At 42.7% G+C, this 23,324-nt stretch overlaps 1 protein-coding gene across 16 annotated transcripts in view; it reads left to right on the top strand.

The window, feature by feature from the left end:
* Positions 1-23,324, top strand: part of TBCK (TBC1 domain containing kinase) — a 232,523-nt gene that overhangs the window by 73,947 nt on the left and 135,252 nt on the right. For all 16 annotated transcript variants that reach the window (XM_034770805.1, XM_034770803.1, XM_034770808.1 and 13 more), the window contains 2 exons: positions 8,461-8,544; positions 14,678-14,763. In XM_034770805.1, the coding sequence (XP_034626696.1) occupies positions 8,461-8,544; positions 14,678-14,763 (170 nt within the window). The remainder of the gene's footprint in view (positions 1-8,460; positions 8,545-14,677; positions 14,764-23,324) is intronic.

Genomic DNA, 23,324 nt, shown 5'->3' with positions numbered 1-23,324 from the left:
AACATTTATTCTTCTTCGAGTGGTTGCAGATGTGTATTCCACTCAAGTGTGTGCACGCCCAGTGCACCAAAGTCAGAGAACTTTGTCTAGCAGTACTCAAAGGCTGCCTCTTGTGCCTTCTGGCTCCTTAGTCCTCCCCTGGTTATTTAAGATTGGTGCTACTCAGTTCCCTTTCACGCCCCACGTTTGAGTCGGAGCATTCTGTGTGGAATTTACCTCACCTTTCTTTCTGTCCAGTATTTCTGGAATTTTCCGTACATAGTTAGTTAGCAGATTAGTAGTACCACCTTAGGTTTTTCGTTAGTAGTAGTAGTAGTAGTTAGCAGCAGTCTTTAGCCTGGTGGGATGCCCTCACCAGGTTTTAAACATTGCCCATCATGTGTGCTTACTGTGCCTGGGAGAGGGACACATTAATGCAAGTCATTTAAATAAGAGAATGCAAGTGGTGAGGGGCTTGTTAAGCAACACCTCGTGGAGCAGGCCATGAGACCCGCTTCAGCACTGGTCACTTTGTCCAGTCCCACAGAACCCTTCGGAGCCAACCTAAGACGTTGCTCCAGGCTTGAGGTCACTTTTCCCCTAATACAGGGATCGGCAACCTTTGGCACTCGGCCCACCAGGGTAAGCCCCCGGGCGGGCCGGGCCGGTTTGTTTACCTGCTGCGTCTGCAGGTTCGGCCGATCGCAGCTCTCACTGGCTGTGGTTCGCCATTCCATTGGCATACCAGGTGGCATCAGACTTGCTCTGTCTCTCTGTTCCTGTTTCCCCAATAATCCAGGAGCATTCACCTGCCATGGCTGCCGCTGCTTTTTCTGCTGTGTCCTCGGTGCCGTCTGGTTTGGTCACAGAATTGTGTCTCATTCATCAGCAACGTGTTCTACAACACATAAATCTCAGTGCAGACTTGGGGTCAGCCTCCTTTTTGGCACTCATTGTCTGCACTGCTGGACCCATATCTTGGCACCAACACTGTTTTGGGATTGGTATCAGCCTCTGCTCCGGCAATATTGTTTGCTCTGGTACTGAGTGGAAGTGCGATGCTTCTTTCAGTACCGAAGGCATCAACTGCTCATCCATCCTCAATATCAATGCTATCTCTATAATAGTTTTTGGACCAGGCTGGTCATTTGCTTGCCCCGGTAGGGGTGGTTCATCTGTTACCATTGTCTGACTTCAAGCGCATATCGAGATCAAGTTCAGAGTCATCTTCCTCCTCTCCCTCACCTTGCAAGCAATGCTCTTGGAAGTCCTTAAGACAATCCTCAGATCACTATTGGTACTAAGATCTGCACCTTTCTTGCAGCTGGGGTAGACACTCCTGGTCTAGTACCTAGTGACTACCAATGTCTTACCCTTATTCCCATTGGCCTTCTTTGAATTTTTGGGACATTCCTCAGTCTGCAAGATCCCCTTCTTCGACCCATTCTGGGGCAAGGTCACCAATCCTGGCTGCAGTCTGTCTTCCTTAGCCACCTCTATTTCAGACACAGTCTGAGGTCATTCCTCCTGAGCTGCTCCAGCCTGATCCTATCATACAGGAACAAAGTTCTCCCTCAGGAACCTCCATTCATCCTGCTCCCTTCTTCTTTCTCACCGCTTGACTCCATGGTACTGGACTCTTCTTCTCCTGTCCCTGAAGATGTCATGCCAGGACCTCTTGAAGCCTATGGCTTCTGCTTTGTGTATTCAGGCTGAGTTTGTGCAGGAGAATACGCATAAATTGCTAGATATTTTCGAGTCCTTAACTCCAGGGAAGATGGCTCTACTGATATGAAGCTTGGAATATCCCACCTACCACAAAGCATTCTGAGAAATAGTATTACGTTCCTATGAAGGGCTTTGAGTGTTTGTATTCCCATCCATTCCCAAACTCTCTCATTGTGACAGCAGTGAACAACAGATTACAGCTGGGGAGATGCAAGTCCCCGCCTAAGGACAAAGAGTCTAAGAGGTTGGACTTGAAGGGGAGAAAAAATTGCTCTACTTCATCATTACAGATCAGCAGGCGCTGTTATCTAAATATGACTTTGTCCATCGGGATACTATGTCCAAATTTGCACATGTTAATGAAATTCTCCAAGGAAGAGTTTAATGCATTTATTGCAGGGGGCCACCTGGTGGCCAAAACGTTGTTGCATTTGGCTCTGATCATGTCAGACTCTTTCTCCAGAATTATGGCATCAGCTGTGACTATAAGAAGAGCTTCATGGTTACAGAATTCTGTCCGAGCATAAAGGACTTAGTTTACATTCATTGGGGTTTTATACCCCAGCCACAAAGAGATGTCATTATGGAGGGCAAGAGCAACTGCAGCAATATTGCTCACATCTATTTTTCTGACATTAATCCTTCACTGTTAGGCAGAAGGAAGGAACATATTTCACAGAGAAGGAGGCCTTCTGGATCCAGTTTTAGCCAGCCAGCCCCTTCCTTCACCACCATCAAGCAAGCAGCCTGGAATATACTGGTGGATCACTTCAGCAGATCCTTTTCCTCTCATCACAAGTGGTCCCTTCACCTGGAGGTCACCAGGTTCATCTTCAAAGGTGGGGGTCTCCCCAGTTAGACCTGTTTGCGACCAAGCAGAACAGGAAATGCCATCAGTTTTTCTCGCTATGTGAGCACAGCCCGGAATCCCTCTCCAACGCTTTCCTGCTCCCATGGACTGGTCGCCTGTTCTACGCTTTTCCGCCGATCCCTCTGGTTCACAACTTCTTCCTAAAAGTCAAGCAGGACAAGGTGAGAATTATTCTTATAGGTCTGGCATGGCCATGTCAACTCTGGTGTGGCATGCTCCTGGATCTGTCAGTAGTAACCCCGCTCTTGCTCCTACTCCGGCTGGACCCAATCTCACAAGACCACGGCTGACTGCCTCACCCGAGCCTTGCGTCCCTGCACCTAACTGCATGACTGCTACGTGGCTAAACCCAGAAGAACAGGCCTATTCGAAACAGGTTAGGTAGCTCTTGCTAGGTAGTAGGAAGCCGTCCACACGGGTTACCTACCTGGCCAAGTAGAAGTGCTTTTCGATATGAGCATCTCAGTTAGCTCTCTCTCCACCTTGTTCTTCCCTTCAGTCTATCTTGGACTACTTGCTCCATTTAAAGCAGCAAGGCCTACCAGTGAGTGGTAGGTCAGTGTTCTCGCACAAGATGATGGTCCGTTTTCTCCAGGGGCTGGAGAGGTTCTATCCTCAGGTCCATGAGCCGATCCCTCTATGGAACTTAAACCTGGTTCTGTCAAGACTCACGGGTCCTAGCTTTGAAACGCTAGCATCATACCCCCTGCTGCTTCTCTCTTGGAAGGTTACCTTCTTCGTGGTGATCACCTTGGCTAGAAGGGTCTCTGAAATCAAGGCCCTTACGTCAGAACCGCCTTACATGGTGCCTTTCAAGGACAAAGTCCACCTGCACCCCCACCTGGCCTTCCTGCCAAAGGTGGTGACACAGTTCCATAGCAATAGGCTATTTTCCTGCCAGTCTTCTTCCAAATGCCTCACAAGAACTCTGAGGAATGGCAATTTCACTCATTGGATGTCAGATGTGCCCTCGCCTTCTATATCGAGAGGACTAAACCCTTCCACAAATCCACGCAACTCTTTGTAGAAGTAGCAGAAAGGATGACACGGCTATGTGTCAGCCCAGAGGATCTCATCCTGGATAACCGCCTGTATTTGAGCTTGCTACGAACAGGCAAATGTCCTGTTTCCGGCCATCTTAACCACTCCACAAGAGCCCATTCCTTGCGCAGTCCCAATCCAGGACATCTGCAGGGGCGCAACCTGATCGTCAGTGTATACCTTTGTATCTAACTACATCATCACCTAACAGGTCTGAGATAACGCCGGATTTGGGAGAGCAGTGTTGCAGTCAGCATGTCCATGATCTCTGAGCCCACCTTCTAGGGTACTGCTTGTGAGTCACCCATGGAATGGACATGAGCAAACACTCAAAGAAGAAAAAATGGTTACTAATATTTTGTAACTGTTGTTCTTTGCAATGCGTTGCTCATGTCGATTCCACGACCCACATTCCTACCCCTCTGTCAGAGTTAACCTGCAAGAAAAAATTGAGAGGGTGCATGGCCAGCAGCGCCCCTTATACCGTCGCATAAGTGCGTGGCACCAGAGGGCGGTAGAACCGGTCTGATGGATACCACCGAGGGAAAAAGTTCTGGCAACAGTGAACGTGGTGCGCATACACCTAGCTAGAGATTTTTTTCCTCAGTTGTATCTATCAGGCCGGTTCTACCGCCCTCTGGTGGGAGCGCTGCTGGCCACGCACCCTGTCAGTTTCTTATTGCGGTTTATCTCTGACAGAGGGGTAGAAGGATGGGTTGTGAAATTGACATGAGCAACACACCTCCAAGAACAACTGTTACAAAATGTTAGTAACCATTTTTTCATAACAGCATCCTGGAACGTCAAGCCATTTACAGAGTGTGCAGGGTATTTCAAGTGCAGAGCAAAGCCAGAGTGATTCATATACTCACCAGCAGCACCACCATGATACATTATGTGAACAAGAAGGGAGTAGCTCACTTAGGCAGCTTTGTTCGGAGGTGATAAAGTTCTGGCAGTTCTGTGTCAAAGAGAATATCATTCCCAACAGCCATTCATTTACTAGGGTCCCAGAATTACTTGGCTGATTGTCTTGGCAGGACTTTGTCCCAGAATCACCAGTAGTCTCTGAAGAGTAGTGTGCTGAGGTCTGTCTTTGGATAATGGGACATTCTTGCTCTTGACCTGTTTGCAAAAAAGGACAATAAGTGCCAACAATTTTGCTTTTGAGTGGGTCTCAGCCAACACATTTCATCTGAATTGGGGATATGCTCTGATGTTTGCTTCTCCCCCAATCCCAGTCATTCCTCAGGTCATCCTCAAGCTGAAGGTGGATCACGCCAGACTGATTCTTTTGGTGTTTCAGCCTCTGGTCCAAAGGAAATCTGTTATCTTGAGCTCCATGAAGCAGGGCCAATGAACTCTAAGAGAGAAGATTTGCAAAAGATTACAGGATGACAAAGAGAGGGGTAGAGAACCCTTAAGTTATCCTTCACTTGAAGAGACCAGGAAAACCGTGCCTTAGGCTCTGTGGGCATCCTAGCTAAGAGCTAGTCAGACATTGCTGGAAAAGGAAGATTGTTAAGGAAGTGACCTTGAACAAAGACTGTACTTGTTAAGCTAGTTATTTTGTTTGTTTGTAACCTTTTCTATCTTTATCCCTTATATTTGAACTCACTTAAAATCTTCCTTTTTGATTGAATAAACCTGTTTTACTTTTTATCTAAACCAAACCAGTGCTTTGATTGACTTAAAGTGGTTGTCATCTCCAGTCAAGCAGCTGTTGGTCTCTTTAAAGGAGCAGTGAACTTAAAATCTGCTGTGTATGGACAGTGATAGGGCAGTGCATTGCAGCGACATCTCTGAGGAACTCAGGCGCTGGAGCTGACTCTTACCTACTGGGCAAGGTTGGGGCTGGGAGAGCCCTGAGAAGTTTGCTGGCAAGGCAAAGGAGGATGTGTGCCAGGGAGTTGGCACAGTTTAGCTACAGCAAAGCTCCTACCACTTCCTGAGGCCGAGAGGAGTAACTGTGTCTCACAGCTCTGGGTATCTCCAGCCGCTTGTCACGCTCATCTTTTTGTTTCTTTTGTGGATTAAATGAAGGGTCAAGTGGCCTCCTTGCAAACAATTTCCAGATGGATAACATCCTATATTACAGTGGCTTATGGGACAGTTCAGAATTGGCCTCCACAGAGGTTAAGACGGGGGTGGGAAAACTTTAACCTGAGGGCCACATCTGATTGTGGAAATTGTATGGCGGGCCATGAATGTTCATGAAATTGGCGGTTAGGGGTTTTTTTGGGGGGGAGGACTCCAGTTGGGCGTGTGGGCTCTGGGGTGGAGCCAGAAATGAGTTCAGGGTGCAGGAGGTTGGGATGCAGGGGGTGTGTGGCTCAAGGTGGGGGTGCGGGCTCTGAGTGGGGCTGGAGATGAGGGGTTGGGGGGGTGCACGAGGGTGCTCCGGGCTGGGACCGAGGGATTTGGAGGGTGGGAGAGGGGGATCAGGGCTGGGGCAGAGGGTTGGGGTGCGGGAGGGGATCAGGGGTGCAGGCGCTTACCTCAAGCAGCTCCTGGAAGCAGCAGCAGGTCCCCGCTCTGGCTCCTATGCGGAGGCGCGCCCAGGCAGCTCTGTGCTCTGCCCCGTCCTCAAGCGCTGCCCCTGCAGCTCCCATTGGCCACGGTTCCCAGCCAATGGGAGCTGTGGAGGCAGTGCTTGGAGTGGGGGCAGCATGCGGAGCCGCCTGGCTGCCCCTACGTGTAGGAGCCAGAGGGGGGATATGCTGCTGCTTCCAGGAGCCGCATGGAGCCACAGCACGCGCGGAGCAGGGAAAGCCCTGGACCCTGGTCCCCAGTGGGAGCTTGAGAACAGGATTAAAATGTCTGAAGGGCTGGATGCGGCCCTTGGGCCATAGTTTGCCCACCCTTGGCTTAAGAGCTCATTTGACAAGGGCCCATGCTACATCAACTGCATTTCATAGTGACTTTTTGATATTTTACATTTGTAGACTTGGTTTTCCATATATACTTTTACCAAGCATTATCCTATTACAACTGCATCTAGATCAGATGTAAATTTTGGGAAGGCAGTTATTAGTTCAGTTAACTCCGAACCCCACCTCCTTCTGCTCGTGAGTCACAATGCCTCGTGAGTCATCTGAGTGGAATACATGTTTGCAACAACTCGAAGAAGAAAACACCTACCTGTCCGGTAACTATTCTTCGAAATGCAGGTGCAGGCATGTATTCCATGGCCCTCCTTTCCTCCCCTCTGAATCAGTTTCAACTCTGATGTTCTGTGAGGAGGAACTGAGGGGGTTTGGGGCTTAGCCCTTAATTAGCCAGGAGAGGGCGGGGAGAAGGGTACAGAAGGTGTGAGCACCACTCCTATGGTACTACTAGGCAAAGTTCACTGACTTTGGTGCACTGCGTGTGCATACGCCTAAGTGGAATACATGTCTGCGCCCATATCTTGAACAACAGTTACTGTACAGGTAAGTAACTGTCTTTTCTGTACTGAAAGACACAGTGCTGAAATTTTGGGGACAATACACTATTTCCTTCAGGTAACAAAGTGGTTGAATCCCTACTTTAGGTACAAAATTTGTTTTTACCTATAGTCCTGCCAGCAGCACTTCTGTAATATACATATATACATTCCTCTTTTTCTGTGAATGTTCTGTAGTGGAGCCTGGTTTCTACTCTCTTGATTCTAGCTTTCCTTAGCTCAAGTAAGATCCTACATGAAAACCAGATAGCTTAGTCTCAGTTCAGGCAAAACAAAGATTTGTTGGGAGAGAGGAATTGAGAGGGATTGTGACTGCTCCATCCATTGACAGGATATATATACCCTTTGTCTTGGTGGTTCACAATCTTGATGGGCTTAGTGGACCATCCCAGCCCCTGGATTCTTATGTCACTGCAGGATTCCAAAGCTGTCTCTCTCATATTCTGCTAGTTTAGAAGTTGTAACCTTTCCTGTCATTTGCAGACAGCAGTACAATATAGTCATTTCTTTGCCATTGATAGGACATAAGAAACCAATCAAGAGCAACTTATCAGTGCATAGTAAAAATAAACAGTTTAGGATTGGTAATAAAGATTTATTGTAGCAGTTGTTTGTGTTCTTGTAAGGCTAGAGGCCACAACCTAGATCACAATCCCATTTTGCTAGATGCTGTATGTACTAGAGAGAGCAAGGGAGACCAAATCACACAGGGCAGATGTTAGTCACATCACTTATTGTGCTTTTGGAAGGCACTCAAGTACTATGGTGGTGAGGGTGGAATAAGAATTTCTATACAATAGAAACAGTCTAATAATCAAAATTATAATTAGAAGAGGTAGAAAAAATGTGAGTCACTAAGATGAAGTGTCTTGTCCAGTGTCAAGAAGTCTGTGGCAGACTGTGTAATTGAATTCTGATCTCTTGAGTTTCAGTTCTGTGCCATAGCCACAAGATTATCCTTCATTCCTAAAGAATTCTTTAAAAAAATTCCATTGCAACCAGAAGCAGACCTTAGGTAGACAGATGTGGTCACTCAAGTTTTGGAACTTGGACAAGGTTAATGCCTATATTACAATAATTGATATGGGAACACTACTGATCTGAAAGTCCCAAATTTTTGTACTTCACCTCAAAACCAATACCTGGTAAAACTGAATTTATTTGGATTGTTCATTGCATAATCAGTAGCAATATCATATTTCTTGAGTAGCTTTAAAATATTTTTTTAAAGGAAAAGTGTTTTTTCATGCATTTTACACTGTTAGTTACTATGTGTGCAGACTGATAACAAATCAGGTATAAATACTTCTTTAGTAATGAATGTTTTCCAGTGTAAAGATGTTTCTTGTACACTCTGCCTTTCTACCTAATGTTGCTTGTCCTAATTCTCTTTTAGCTCTTGCCTATGCCTGCATGTCTGCTTTTATTCCCAAGTACCTGTATAACTTCTTTTTGAAGGATAATTCTCATGTCATTCAAGGTAGGTTGGTGTTTGTTTCCCTTTTCTTCTAATAAGAGAGTTTATGGAGTAGTTATTTATACTGTGTTTTCAGTAAATTTGTTTTTTCTTCAGTGGCTTTTTAATTGACAGAAGTAGAAGCATAACCTTTCAGCATTATAGAAATACCTACTTATACCTTCAAGTAGCTTATTAGAAGACCAGGGTAGTAAGTGAAGGAGCAACGGCAAAACCAAAACAAAAATAAGTAGGGAAGCGTGTGAAGATGAAAAACTAACCAACAAACAGAAGCAGCAGCAGCAAAAAAAAATGCTTGCTGCTCTCTGAAGCAGTTTTAAGCAGGAACCAATCAATGTAATGAAATCAAAATCCTAAAAAGACTCCCTCTGCACTTTCTGTCATGGTGGTCTATCATTGAGGCAATCCAAAGCCACTTTATTGCAGACTGCCAGTCCGCTTCAGAGCAGAAGGCGAGAGGAGCAGCAGATACCAGTGTGTTTAGAGAATACATTTACTTCAGTAGAGGGTCAAGAGTCTGAGGGGAGTGCCCTATGCTTACAGTTAAAGTGCTACAGTGGCACAGCTGCAGTGTGCCACGTGCTACGATGGTAGGGATCATCCCCTCACTGTAGGTAATCCACCTTCCTGAAAGGTGGTGGCCCAGGTATAGGGTGACCAGACAGCAAGTGTGAAAAATCGGGACAGGGGGTGGGGGGTAATAGGAGCCTATATAAGAAAAAGACCCAAAAATCAGGACTGTCCCTATAAAATCGGGACATCTGGTCACCCTACCCAGGTATATGGAAGAATTCTTCTGTTGACTGAGTCCTGTCTACTCCAGAGGTTATGTTGGCTTAACTATGGCTATAGCTACACTAGAGAGCTTCCAGCGGCACAGCTGCATCTAGTGTCAATCTGGTATAGTCACTCTACACTGACAGGAGAGAGCTCTCCTGTCAGCTTAATTACTCCAGTGCCCATGAGCGGTGGTAGCTATGTTGGCGGGAGAAGCTCTCCTGCCAGCATAGCGTCACGCACACTGGCACTTAAATTGGCATACGTTAATAAATGGCTAATTCACACCACTGAATGATGTAACTTATGTCGACTTAAGCTGTAGTGTAGCCATGGCCTATATCTGTCAGGGTTGTAAATTTTTCACACTCCTGAGAGAACTAGCTATGTGAATGTAATTTTTCAACATAGATCAGTTGTATGACTGAGCTGAGGACAAGTCTTCCGGAGCCCTAAGGTAACTGCTTCATAGTTCCTGGTTGTTATTTCTTGCCCTCAGTAGCCCTATAAGTAAATAGGTGGAGGGGTGGGCTGTCGTCTCCTTTTAACATGGAGACAAAGTGGAGAAGAAATTTGGGAGGATTAAGAAGCTTCCCAGAGAAGATTTGCTGAAGCCATCCTATCTGAATAACAAATTTAAAAACAGGATCTTTACTTCAATCTACACTCTGATGTCCTTCTTGTCATCCTTTTCCCCATCACTAGCCCTTAAATGCCCACTTGACAGCAATTCTAACAAACTGTTCATAAGATTCATGAGTCAGAAGTGTGTCTTAATAGCTTGGTTAGGGCATTGTCTCTGTTGACCTAACAATGTTTTTTTGTCTTGGGAGTCAAGTTGGCAGCTGTATGAAAAGGAACAGAACATTATTCTGCAGAAACTTTAGTTTGAGCATACAGGAAAATACTTTTGAAATCTCTCTTGCTTTTTTTTTTTTTGAGCAGAGGGGGGAGAGAGTTGGAAAATTAATGCTAAAAAGGTAGATGTTGTCAAACATGATACATAGCTTCACTTTTTCTCATTGGTTACTACGATTTGTACCTGTTTAACAAATAATAGATCTTGCTGAAATGCACCACATGCACTTATAATCCACAAATAAATAAAGTATTACAATACTTTCCCTGTATGTCTTCTACTGAGGAACAGCATTTATTTTCTCCCTTCATCTCCAAAAAGACATGGGAAAGTTCTTAGAAGGTCAACAAAAATGATTGGACATTAAGATTGGGATAGACGGTAATATGAGGAGAGACTAAAAGATTAGGACTGCATAGTTTGGAATGGAGATAAGTGAGAGGGGATGTGTGATCAGGACACATGAAATAATGAATGGCATGTAGAAGGCCAGTCAGGAGATATTCTGTTTGCACTCTATCATAATATAAAGGCAAAGGGGCACTTCATGAAACTAAAGAAGCATATTTTTAAAGAATAAAATCAACTGTTATTTTATACAATAAATAATTTGTCTGTGGAATTAACTGGTTTAGGCCTTTTTAAGGCCAGTAGCTTAGTGAGATTTTTTTTTTAAAGTTTGAGATAGTGATATGTAGAAGAATATCATTTGTAGTGTTGCTAACTAGGATATAATGAGAGTTCTTGATCTTCATGTGTCCAGGCCTGAAAAAATTAACAGATGGGGATAGAAACATGGTTTGATATTGCATAAGTAAATGTATTATGTGGTCTTTTCATCTTGCACTGCAGCATCTGGTCTGGGGATATTGGACTAGCTGGACTGTTGACTGTGGGTTCTGATTTGTTAGTTTCTAGCTGGTGGTGTTCAATGTCAACAAATTAATACAGTTTTAAAGGAAGGTTTTGTGATGGTTTGTTTAGTTTGGTGTGCTGAGCTCTTTCCTATTCCCTGGAGACACTGTGAGGAACATGGCAGGATGGATCATGTCTGATTACATCACTGCAATTTTAGCACCTCACCCCTTAATGGAATAAAAATCTTTCCCAGTGCAGAAAGATGCAGCATATCTAATTTCTGAGCCTGCCCTAAGCAGTTAAAGCACAATTTATGTCAGATTTATCAGATGCATTTCCCCATATGAAGTAAGATGTAAGAGCAATTAAAGGTTTATAGCTATAGAATATCAAATTATGCCAAAGATTCATAACATAAAATTCCAGCCAACAGTGTTTGTCAGGACCTAAATGATATGTTTTCATGAAGGAGTGTGTGTCTTCAGTAGACCCTTCATTAATCATGTAATCCCACACAATAATTATATTTTATGAGTCTGGCTATACAAATAAAAATGATATTTAACAAACTATAGTATATCTGTGCAGAACCACCAGAGGCACAGATTTTGTGTTTAAAAGGAAATGTTCTTGAGGGAAGTTAATTGTGAATCTGTTTTCATCTGCACACATCTGAATGTATGTGATTACTGGCTTTATATGGCTTGGTCTGCATTACCAGCTTATGTCAGTATAACTATGTTATCCGTACCCCTGAGTGACATTATTATACCAACCTAACCCCTGGTGTAGACAGAGCTATGTCGACAGGGAGAAGCTCGCCCGTCAACCTAGGTAGCGTCTTCACTAAGCAATACAGCAGTGCAGAGGGTGCAGCTGTGCTACTGCAGTGCTGTAAGTGTAGAAAAGCCCTGTACCTTACCCATGGTTGCTGGGTATTTTATTAACGCAAATGTGTGAGTACTGTGAATGTGAGGAAAGCTAAATTAAGCGTGGCTTGTCCAACCAGTTTATTTGGATAATACATGCATACAATGAGACTGGGGGGCTTGTCTTCACTGCAGTATTAGCTCAAGATATAACTTGTGTTGCCCCTAACATGACTCCTGTTCATGCATAAAAATCTCTAGCTCAAGTTAAGTGGTACTTTAAACTTTAGCTAGCTGTTCTGTCAGAATATGAGAGTTAAAATTTGAGTGATGCTGACGCTAGTAATGCAGTGAGGATGCAGCTACGCTGTCTTAGTTTTCACTTCTTAAAAACGTGATTTTTATGGTCAGATAACAAACACGTGATTGTTATCTTGTTGCAAAATCCTAAGTGGAGACAGGGGACTTGTGCCCAGGGCTACAAGGTCCAGATCCACGCCCTGATTGTGGGAGCTCTGGGTGTATGGGACCCTCCCAACGAGCTGGTGCTGAGAAGCGTGCAGTCTCAGTCGACGCTACGCCCGGCTCTTGAGACAGCTCATGGTGTCTGACACCATCAGGTGGTCCAGAGACATCTACACGGAACACATCACAGGATACCGTCAGTACCAGGTTGAGTAAGCGAGAATGCCGGTCAGGGAAATAACCCACTTCCTTCCTTCCTTCCCTGACGAGCCAAGGGATGCACCCCACCCATGTACTTATTCACTACACCAATACTGACTTGGACTTTAAATACATTCTATGGGTGGCATACCTGAGACCACTTATCCACTGATGTTTTAAAAAACTCCCGCACCCCAGTCTGGGTCTATGCTGGTTATGTACTATTTATGTATCCTGTGAACCTTGTAACGCATACCTGTAATCCCTCATAACTCAAGCCTGACCCCAGATGTACAGTACCTTCCCCCTTAACTTGTGTAAATTTGATTTTAAACATTAGCTTTAATAAAAATATTCATGGCGAGGTAGATCGGCGAGGTCAGCATTATGCCTTCACCCCTCCCACTCCCGACCTGTGATTAACCTCATGTAGTTTACTTCACAGTAAAACTGAAGTGCCTTATAGTCACTATGTTTTACAGTGGGATAGCTGATGCGCATTAGTTATCCTTGGGTAAAACACATCTTTTTTTGGTCAGTGAAATCAAGCCCTATATTGCTAATCCAATCATTCTGTGCTGCTGATCCATTGTGCAGATCAAGGGTTGATTTGCAGTATGAGAACTCTTTGGGACTAGGCTAACTCAGGGTGTTGACTGAATGAAGATAACTCAAGATAAAAGACAAGCCCTGATACCAGTATTTGTAAATGGAATGCTTGCAAATTAAGGAGGGAGCAGTTTGGGGACTTCCTAAGGCACTGTAGCAGCACTTACTGACCGTTCACTTAAGAAGCTATTATTAAAGGGTGTCTGGCTATGACTCCTTGGCATGAAGATGCTGCCTTATAAGAGCCTTTGATGGAGGGACCTGGAAATCTCTGCCATTGGGGCAGGGTTATGCAGTGTCAGGCAGCAGCACTGTTTGGAAATTTGAGAACTTTGTGGAAGGGAAAGGGAAATGCAACCTGTCATGAAATTGCAAGGATAAAGTCTCTTGATTCTGATTCTAAGAAAGGCTCGACTTGCAGAAAGGCAAATGAAATTGTGTGTAAGGGGGAGGAAGTGGAGAGAAGCCTTTAAGGGGATGAGCTTCCATTTTTGCTCCTCCGAAATTAAATGTGAATGATGATTAAGGCAATTGGGTTAAACTGTCCCTTTCAGTCTGATGTGTAGAACTGGAGATGCATTATTAAATCTGTCCTGTAATAATTCTTTTCCCTCCCCAGAAAGGAAAATAAAGAAGATTGGTATTAATAAAGGGAGGAGAGGCTTAACACTTCAATCCACATAATGATGTAAACAAGTTCACTTAGTAGCAAATACGTTTAGCATGGTGATATCTTTGTAGTTTTCAGTGCAAGTCAGTTCCTGGAAATTACTGGAAGAACCTGGTTCCAATTTACTTTAATCAGTGTGATATGCCCAAGGCCTACTTCATATTCATGCTGAAATATTTGCTATTTTTTAATTGTGTAATTTGCAAGTGTGTTACTTGCTGAGCACCAACCAAGTATTCCATTTGTTTTAGCTGTATCTGAGTAGAAAAGGAAGTATGGAAAGCTGTAAGGGCTTATCTACACGTACAGTGTTGCACCGTTGTAGCGCTTAGTGAAGATGCTTCTTACACTGATGGGAGAACGTCTCCTGTTGGCGTAGATACTCCATCTCCTCGAGGGATGGTAGCTATGTTGACAGGAGAAGCTGGTCCTGTCTACATAGGCCTGTCTACATTGGGGGTTAGGTCGGTATAACTATATCACTCAGGGGTATGGATTTTCCATACCCCTGAGCAACATAGTTATACCAGGATAAGTTCCTAGTGTTAGACCAAGCCTAATTGTAGAGGAGATAGAAGCTGTGTACTGTTGAAAATGCACATGGTATAAACAGGGAGAGGAGAAAAAACTTAAAATGGCTTTTTAAAAACGTATTTAATCCTAATGGATAATATAATAGTTAAAATGGTGTTGTATGTATAAAGAAAAGTGCAAGCTTCATAATTAATACTGTTCCAGATACATGTATTCCTTGTGTGTGAGTTAAGTGTGCAGTTGTGTGTTGTTGTCTTTTTTTGGCAATGATCTTAAACATTGTTGTCATTTCAGAATACCTGACAGTGTTCTCCCAGATGATTGCATTCCATGACCCAGAGCTGAGTAACCATCTCAATGAAATTGGCTTTATTCCAGATGTAAGTGCTAAGGGTTCTTGTAAATGCTGTATAATGAAGCTAAAGAGGAGAAAAAAGGAAGCGAGGGTAATTCTAATAGGGTGTTTCTAAATTGTTGTTGACACAATGAAAGTTGCATATGGAAAAACTTTACCTCTGACACTGGAAGTTTGATGTGGACGCAGTGGCAAAATGAGGACAGCGACATGCATATAATTAAGTGTCAGGCTACAACTTTTATTAAATTGAGGCACACTACCTGCCATCACCCATAATCTCTTGTACTAGGCATTTATTTAGCTCAAGTGGGCGGGGGGGGAGAGAGCTACAGGACTCCTTACCATACAACCCATAACACGAGGTAGGTTGTCCTCACCCTACCCCCCCCAGAGGGGGACAGAGGGTACAGCAGGGTGGGGACCTCAGCTAGTGTAGACCACAAGGTCTCACCTGTCACATGAGCCCAAAGCTCACCACCAAAATCCCAGGTCTTTCACCTCCTGGGAACTGTTCATTTTGTTCTCCTAACTTCACTGGAAACTGGCCACAAGTTTCAGCAAATAAACAACTTCACCCCAGTACCTCAGTTAGGTACTAAGTGAGTTCCTACTTAACCCACTGTGGCTTTCAGGTGTTGCGAGGAAGGCAAAAACGTCATGGTCCTCCGCCAGTTGTCCCATGGGAGAAAAAATTCCTTCATAATCCCCTGAACAGGCAGTGGGATAGTCCCACAGCATCTGTCAGGCCAGGTTCCCATTCCTAGTTTGGGTGGGTAGAATGGTCCGCTTGAACTGAGACAGAAGATGCTCCATATGGTTCCTGCCTTGAGCCAAATCCTGCGAGCAGGGGAGTGCTGGCCATCAGCATGCTTCTCCCCCTGGCCAGTGGGTGCTGGAGACTCCCAGGGTAGGAGCTATTTATTGTCGTCCCTTGGCGAGTGTCTCCCTCCCTTGATACTGGGACTGCTCCCCTTTCACCTCTGGCCCCTACCCATTGATTCTGGTGAGTGGCATTTCTCGAAGGGCGTATGATTAAGGCTAAGATTTTGTCATGGATATTTTTAGTAAAAGTCACGAACAGGTCATGGGCAATATAGACAAATTCACAGAAGCCCGTGACCAGTCCCTGACTTTTACTAAAGTTATCCATGATACAGTGGGAAGGGACTGGCCAGATGCTGAGTGGCTGGGGGGCTCAGAGCTGCAGGGTCTCCCTGCCTCCCTAATGGGGGGGAGCTGCGGGAATCCACCCCACCCCAGTGGCAAAGGAGCTGCCAGTGTCCCTTGCTGCGGTGGCAGTGCTGCCGCTGGGGTACCCCCCTGCCTGCGGTGGCTAGGAGCTTGGGGGACGTTGCCTCAGGCGGCGGGGGTACCTCACGACATCCGCAACCTCATGACAAAGCCTTACTTATGATGAGATAGTTAAACTTTTTGTTGTTGGTTCAACTTCATTCTTAAAAGAAAAATATCAATTTTTCTTGGCATGGAAGATGCAATCACAGTGCTTACAATCAGTTAGTGAATGAGTGTATGAAGAAGTGATAAAATACACTGTCTACTGCAAATTAAAAACAAAGTTTGATTTTTATTTTTAATGTCAGGGTCAATAATGTAAAAAGTATTGACTTGGAAAAAAAACATGAATATTTAGTGACTATTTAATGTTTTTAGTCCATGAAACAACTGAAAACAGAATAAAAAAATTGTGCAAGTTAATTAAATACAAACTTCATGGACTACTTACTTTTTAATGCATGATGTCAGCTCTTGCAAATTAGTGAGTAGATGTATGTCAGTGAACCTTCTTGAAATGTATTAAATCGAAGTGTCTGACCCAGAAACTTTATTCCAATAGGGAAAGTAGTCTCTTCAGATGGGAAAATGTGAAAATTCTAACTGCACAATAGCAAAAAAAATAGGGGAATGTATTCATTAAAAAGAAGAACTAGGTGTTCTTGATATTATAGCACCTTGTCACAGCTGCCACCGTACTTCGCAAATATTCTCCCCTTTGTCCAGAGTGCCATGCAGTTTTGAGTAGTCTAGAATGCTGAAGAGTCATTTGAATAAAATGCCTGTCCACAAAATTTAGTTACTTTTCATTCAGATTTATAATTTGAATGTTTTCAATAATGAATTTAGCTAACTTCTGTCACAGACTAAGGCTTGGGTCTACACTTAGGTTGACATAGCTAAACTGGTCAGAGGTGTGAAAAAAATCATCCCCCGATCGACTTAATAATGTTCACTTAGTCCCCACTGTAGACACAGCTATACTGGAATGGAAAAACGTTTCCATTCCAGGGAGGTGGTTTTCCTACACCAATGGAAAAACCATTTCCATCAAACCAGGCCACGTCAACATTATAGGGTTATGCCTGCATAGCTATGGTGACATAGTCTCTGTATTGTAGACATACCTTAAGCCTGTACTGAGGTGACACATTGAAGACAGTAAAAAGAAGCATTGTTAACTGATATGGGCAGCACTTTTTAAAAGTCTGGTCAGGTTATAAATAGAACAGTTATTAAAAATACGTGGCAAGCTTTATGACAGTACATTCTAATAACACTGCTCTACAGCCAAAATGCTTCTGAAATAAATGTAGTCAAACTTTACTAATTCTGGGTCACTGAGAACGAAAATGATGCTTAAAATTGTTGATTGGCTCTAGTTTTCAAGGTATGCTATTGGGTCAGTATATACGACCCTTGACTTGGGAATGGCGGAGGATAAGTGAGTTATAAAGGGAAGGGATCTCAATTTAAACCAGAAATGACTAAAATACATCTTTGACTGGATCTATGAATAAATCTATGACTGGGTTTGGACAGTACTTGCTTTTTAGGCAAAACAATGAATGATGCAATCTGAAGCTGGTCTTGCGTCATACATGATATGAATTGCATCATGTTATTCCTAGAAGTCATGGATGATGCAATCATAACGAAGCTTACATCTGCTGAACAAATTGCCCTATATCAGCTCTAGAAATCATACAGTGTCGTGCTCTCTTATTTGTCAGTGTTTGATTTTGCAAAGGGACACATTTCTGTTTAGCCAAAGTGAGCAGAGATGCTTTGTACTTGTGTGAACAGTGCAGATAACTTCTGCTATGTTTGTGGTGAAGTGACTTTTGCATCACAAAAGCGCAGTATAACCACTATGGTTAAGAAAGCCTATCACCTTTATTTTGGCTGCAAAATTGGAGATCAGGACAAGAGATGGGCCCACACATATGCTGCAACATTTGTGCAACAAATCTTTGCCAGTGGTTGAACAGGAAAAGGAAATCTATGCTTTTTGCAGTGCCAGTGATTTGGAGAGAGCCAACAGATGATACCAGCAATTGTTACTTCTGCATGGTGCCTCCAGTTGGGACAGGTGTGTCAAAGAAGAAAAAGTGGACTGTGCATTATCCAAACATTCCATCAGCTATACGCCCAGTACACCACAGGGAAGGACTGCCAGTTCCTGATGCACCAGAATCATTCTCACTTGAGTCAGACGAGGAAGAGGATGAAACTTCTGGTCCTGAACCATCAATGTCACAGGACCCACATTTTCTCCCATCCTCCTCCTCTGAACCACACCTCATAACACAAGGTGAACTGAATGACCTTGTCAGGGATTTGGAACTACCCAAGAGTAAGGCAGAGCTGTTGGGCTCCAGACTACAGCAGTGGAATCTCCTGGCAGGTGATGTTAGGATTTCCATGTTCCGTGACCGTCAAAAGGATCTTGTCCCATTCTTCTTCATGGAAGGTGATCTTGTAGCCTGCAACAACATCGATGGTGCGATGGCAGCCCTCAACATCGTTCACGATCCAGATGAGTGGAGACTGTTCATTGATTCATCGAAGACGAGTCTTAAAGCTGTTTTACTGCATAATGGCAATGTTTTGCCATCAATTCCAGTTGGTCATTTAGTCCATATGAAGGAAACCTATGACAACATGAAACAACTTTTGAGGTGCATAAACTATGACCAACATCATTGGCAGCTTTGTGGCGATTTGAAGGTTGTTGCTCTCTTGCTTGGTCTACAGACTGGATACACAAAGTACTGCTGTTTTCTCTGCAAATGGGATAGTCGTGCAAGAGATTCCCACTACATCAAGAAAGATTGGCCACTCCGACAGTCATTGGAGCCTGGGAGGAAAAGTGTTCAGCATCCACCACTTGTTGAATCAAGGAAGATTTTGTTAGCACCCTTACAAATCAAGCTGGGTCTGATGAAGAACTTTGTCAAGGCCATTGACAAAACACAGGTTTCAGAGTAGCAGCCGTGTTAGTCTGTATCCGCAAAAAAGAACAGGAGTACTTGTGGCACCTTAGAGACTAACAAATTTATTAGAGCATAAGCTTTCGTGGACTACAGCCCACTTCTTCGGATGCATATAGAGTGGAATAAATATTGAGGAGATATATATACACAGATGAAATGCACAGGACTTTGAAAAAGCAAAATGCAAGCTCCCAACATAGGGCTGGGGCTGGGGCACAGGGCTGCAGCATAGCCATGCAAACATACTGTGTCCATTAATTCAGCATGTGAATTAGAATAGCAACATAGAATATGTATGTTCCCTGTCCCATCCTTTTGCCTATCCCTATCATTGCCATCCACACCATCCTGCATGGACCCACTACAGAAACCCATCCACAGAGCTCCTCAGACAATGACTCCAATCGTGGGCCTCTTGCGGGCCCTCAGACAAATTGTAGATGAGATATGAATAATTAAACAACATTTATTTGTATTATGGTAGTAGCCAGGAGTCCCAATCACTATCAAGACTCAGGCCTGTCCCAGAGATCCGAAAGCCTAAGAAAGATGACAAATGAAGGGAGTAGAATAGAGAATCCAAAATATATACCAATTATGATGTACAACTATACATTAAAAAAAAAAAAGTATTTGCATCATACAAATAAATGTATTGGCGATCCCTGACTTTTCTAAAGCCTAGCTGCTAAGAGGAGTCATTCTTTCTAAATCACCTGTCACATCAAAATATTTCTTTTTCCTGTTCTGCCTTTTAGATTAGTAAGAGAGAGGGGTGTTTTTGCACCTGTAACAAGACAGCCCAGATCCATCAAGGTGAAGGATATGCACTTCAGTAATGAGATCTGAACCAGAGTTTCGTGCTTGAGTACTAATCCTATCAAAGTAAACCCTGATTAATCTTTCATCATTGAAAAGCAGGCTCCTGCTGCAGGAAGAATTGTGTTTCCTGGCACCCTTCCATTTACTTTGGGTCATGTAGCTCTCAGAATATTGAATGCTGCTGAAGCTTGAATAGTTGTGAATATTGTTAGCTGGTGTGGTGCCTGGATTAAATATATTGCTGTGGCTATGTGATTTACATGTCAATGGAGATATCCGTAAGGTGAATTTCACAGGGTTTTTTTATTTTTCACTGTTTTGTAGTATGAACTTATATAATGTTTTATAACATCTGTTCTGTATTTTGCTAATAATTCTAACATCAAAATCCGTCCATTTTTAAGGGAAGAGAAACAAGGAAATGAGCCACGTTATTAGAAGGAAAACTGTATCCATAAATTATTCTGAATAACTTTCAGCTGCAAATAATGGAAGCTAGACACAGTTGTCAGCTGGCCATTAACAGAGATGACAAGGTCTGGCTGCAGTTACTTAATATCATCTTGGTAATGCTGCTGTCATAGACAGACACCTGAAATTGGATTCAGTGATATGCAGGAGGTGTCTGTAATAAGGGTTTATCTAACTAGAGTTAAAAGAACTCCGTTGCCAATGTATTTTTCGTTCTTTTTATTTTCCAGTTTGTTTATAACTACCCTTGGAAGCCTGAATTAAACTGTTCTTACTGAAATATACTATTCTCTCTTGCAAGCACACACTTGTTCAGTCATGAGTGTATGATGGCTGGTTTTTAATTTTCATTTAATAGAAAAGCAATTGTTTTTTAATTTACATATTTGGGATGAGAGATGGGGAAGGATGGAATTGGGTTTAATCCTTTACATTTATCTTGCTTATGGGTACTCTGTCCCCAGTCCTTCAAACACTTATGCATGTGCTTAACTTTAAGCATATGAATAGTTCATTTAAGCACTTACACTGTGCTTCAGAAATTAAAATTAAGTATGTGCATAAGTGTTTAGAGTTTCAGGGCCTTCATTACCAGTATCTGGATAGGGCACTGAAATAGGAGACATGAAATTTGAGTTTTAGTCCTGCCATTCTGCCACAATATTGCTGGGTAACCTGTGACAAGTAATTTTAATTCTCTGTGCTTGGCTTCCACTTTGTCACAAGAAGTCAATGAGGCCAAAACTTATCAAGATTCATAAATGGACTCAACATTTATATGGCTATCAGGAATATGCAGGGTTGTCACAATTATAAAAACTTTGGAAGGGACATTAAACCTGATGCTTCAGGATTTAAGCCAGTCTCTAACTATATCATTTAGGAGGAGACCTAATGTGGGAGGCAGACTATCTCACATTTGTCCCCTTTAGGATTCTTATGCTTTCTGAAGCATCTGGAATAGCCTTTGTAAGAGACAGGGTACGTAGAGTCGATGGACCTTGGGTCTGATCTAGTATGGCAATTCATAAGTTCCTGTAAGTATTTGGTTTGTGAGGAAAAATGTTTAAATTTATCAAAGTTATGAGTGTTTGAAAATCACACTAAATATGTGTTGTACATATGTTTATTCAGTTTGTAAATTTGGCATTTACTTAAAGAAATGTATATCACATGTTGGCAGTTACAGTAATTAAGTTTTCTCTTTTAAGAATTGCCTTGCCAATTAATAAAAATACTGAACCAAACTTGTCTTCAGACTTGGATTGTTTTGTAGATGATGATGATGATCCTGTAATATATTTTACTCCTAAATTGTGATAGATACTCACAACCTTAACTCTATCTTAACAATGTTTTTTTTCTGGGAATTTCCTTCTCAAAATGGATACCTAATGTGTAAATCTACTTTTTGTAAATTCTCAGAAAACTCATTGTGCATTCAAATGATAATTGCATTAATTTTGGGGAGGATAGGCTGTATTCTTCATAGATTTTTTTTTAAAAAGTGGTTGTATCGCTGCTTTTATGTGTACAACTAAACTCAACCTTATCTAGTAAACATTGATACTTATGGGACTGCAACTCATGATCTCAGGCTGTTTCTCAGAGAAATGTACTTTTACGTTGTAATGAAAGTATATATTTTGATTCATTGTTTTTGCTAATTCTCTTTTGATGTGGAAGTTCAGCTGATCTTTTTTTTCATGTGACTTAGTGTCTATGAAGTTCAAATATTGCTCTTATTGAGTACTGTGTAAATTTTCTTTAAAATATTGAGCAGTACTCATTTGAAGGGAAGATGCAGGGAGACCCACCAGCCCGCAAATCCATTGCAGTTTGAGCTCCAGTGGAAAAAGGTTGAAAATCACTGCGGTGAAAGTTTTATCCAGAGTCCTAGCACACAGTTATTCTTCCCTGATGTTGCTAGGGGGCAGTATTTACTAAGAATATCTTTATTTTGAGTATATTGGTTTGACTATGTAAATATGGCAGCATATTTGTTTTAAATTCATGTTTGTGAGGCAAGTACTTTAAATCAGATACATGTTGTTCTCCTTTTGGATCTTCCTTTCCACTTTTGACCTGCTACAGTGGAATAATAAGACATGAAGGAGGGATACTGAACAATGCAGTAGTTCTCTCTTGTTTGCAATAAAAACATTGGAGATAAATGATCATAATATTTTTATACTTACCTCTACCCCTTCTTGTTGTAGCATTATATTTTAGAAAATAACAAGGATAATTTCCCCTTCAACTCCTATTGTAATTTCCCTAATAACTACCTGTTACTTTAAGATTGTCTGGCCTAATTTTTTGACATGTTGGGTAGTGGTCAGGATTGGTGGATGATGTTTGTAGCCAGGTCTGTGTTTTAGGGATAAAGTTTTTGACTATTTGTCATATTTACAGCATGTTAGTGTTTTCTGTTATGCCCAATAGTTTTGTATATTTCTTATGTGTGTTGAAAAAATGTGTACATAGCTTAAGCTATAGGTGTTTGTATTTACATTTGTGTGTGTGTGTAATTTTGAATGTATGAAAGTCTACTTGGCTAATACAAAATTTTTTTTAAATCAAATCATGAGGCTGAACTGATCTACTTCCAGTTCTCAATGAAATAATTTATGAACAGGGAGGACTCAGGTATTTTGCTGCAATCATTTTCTATCTCAAAAGCAAAAAGTATGGCTACATGGGGATAAAAATCTGCGGCTGGCCTGCGCTAGCTGACTTGGACTCATGTGGCTTGGGCAGCGGGGCTGAATAATTGCTGTGTGGATATTCAGACTCAGGCTAGAGCCCAAGCTCTGGGACTCTGTGAGGGTGGAAAGTCCCAGAGTTCAGGCTGCAGCCCAATCATGAATATCTACACAACCGTTTTCAGTCCACAGCCCAAGCCCCGCAACCCAGGTCAGCCGCGTCCATGCCACGGAGCTTTAATCTCTATGTAGATATACCTGAAGAGATATACTGCACATTCTTGCGTGTGAACAAA

This window comes from Trachemys scripta, chromosome 5 (assembly GCF_013100865.1).
Source record: "Trachemys scripta elegans isolate TJP31775 chromosome 5, CAS_Tse_1.0, whole genome shotgun sequence".
Lineage (NCBI taxonomy): Eukaryota > Metazoa > Chordata > Testudines > Emydidae > Trachemys > Trachemys scripta.
Note: the sequence above shows the minus strand (reverse complement) of the source record. Positions and strands in the feature narration are given on the sequence as shown.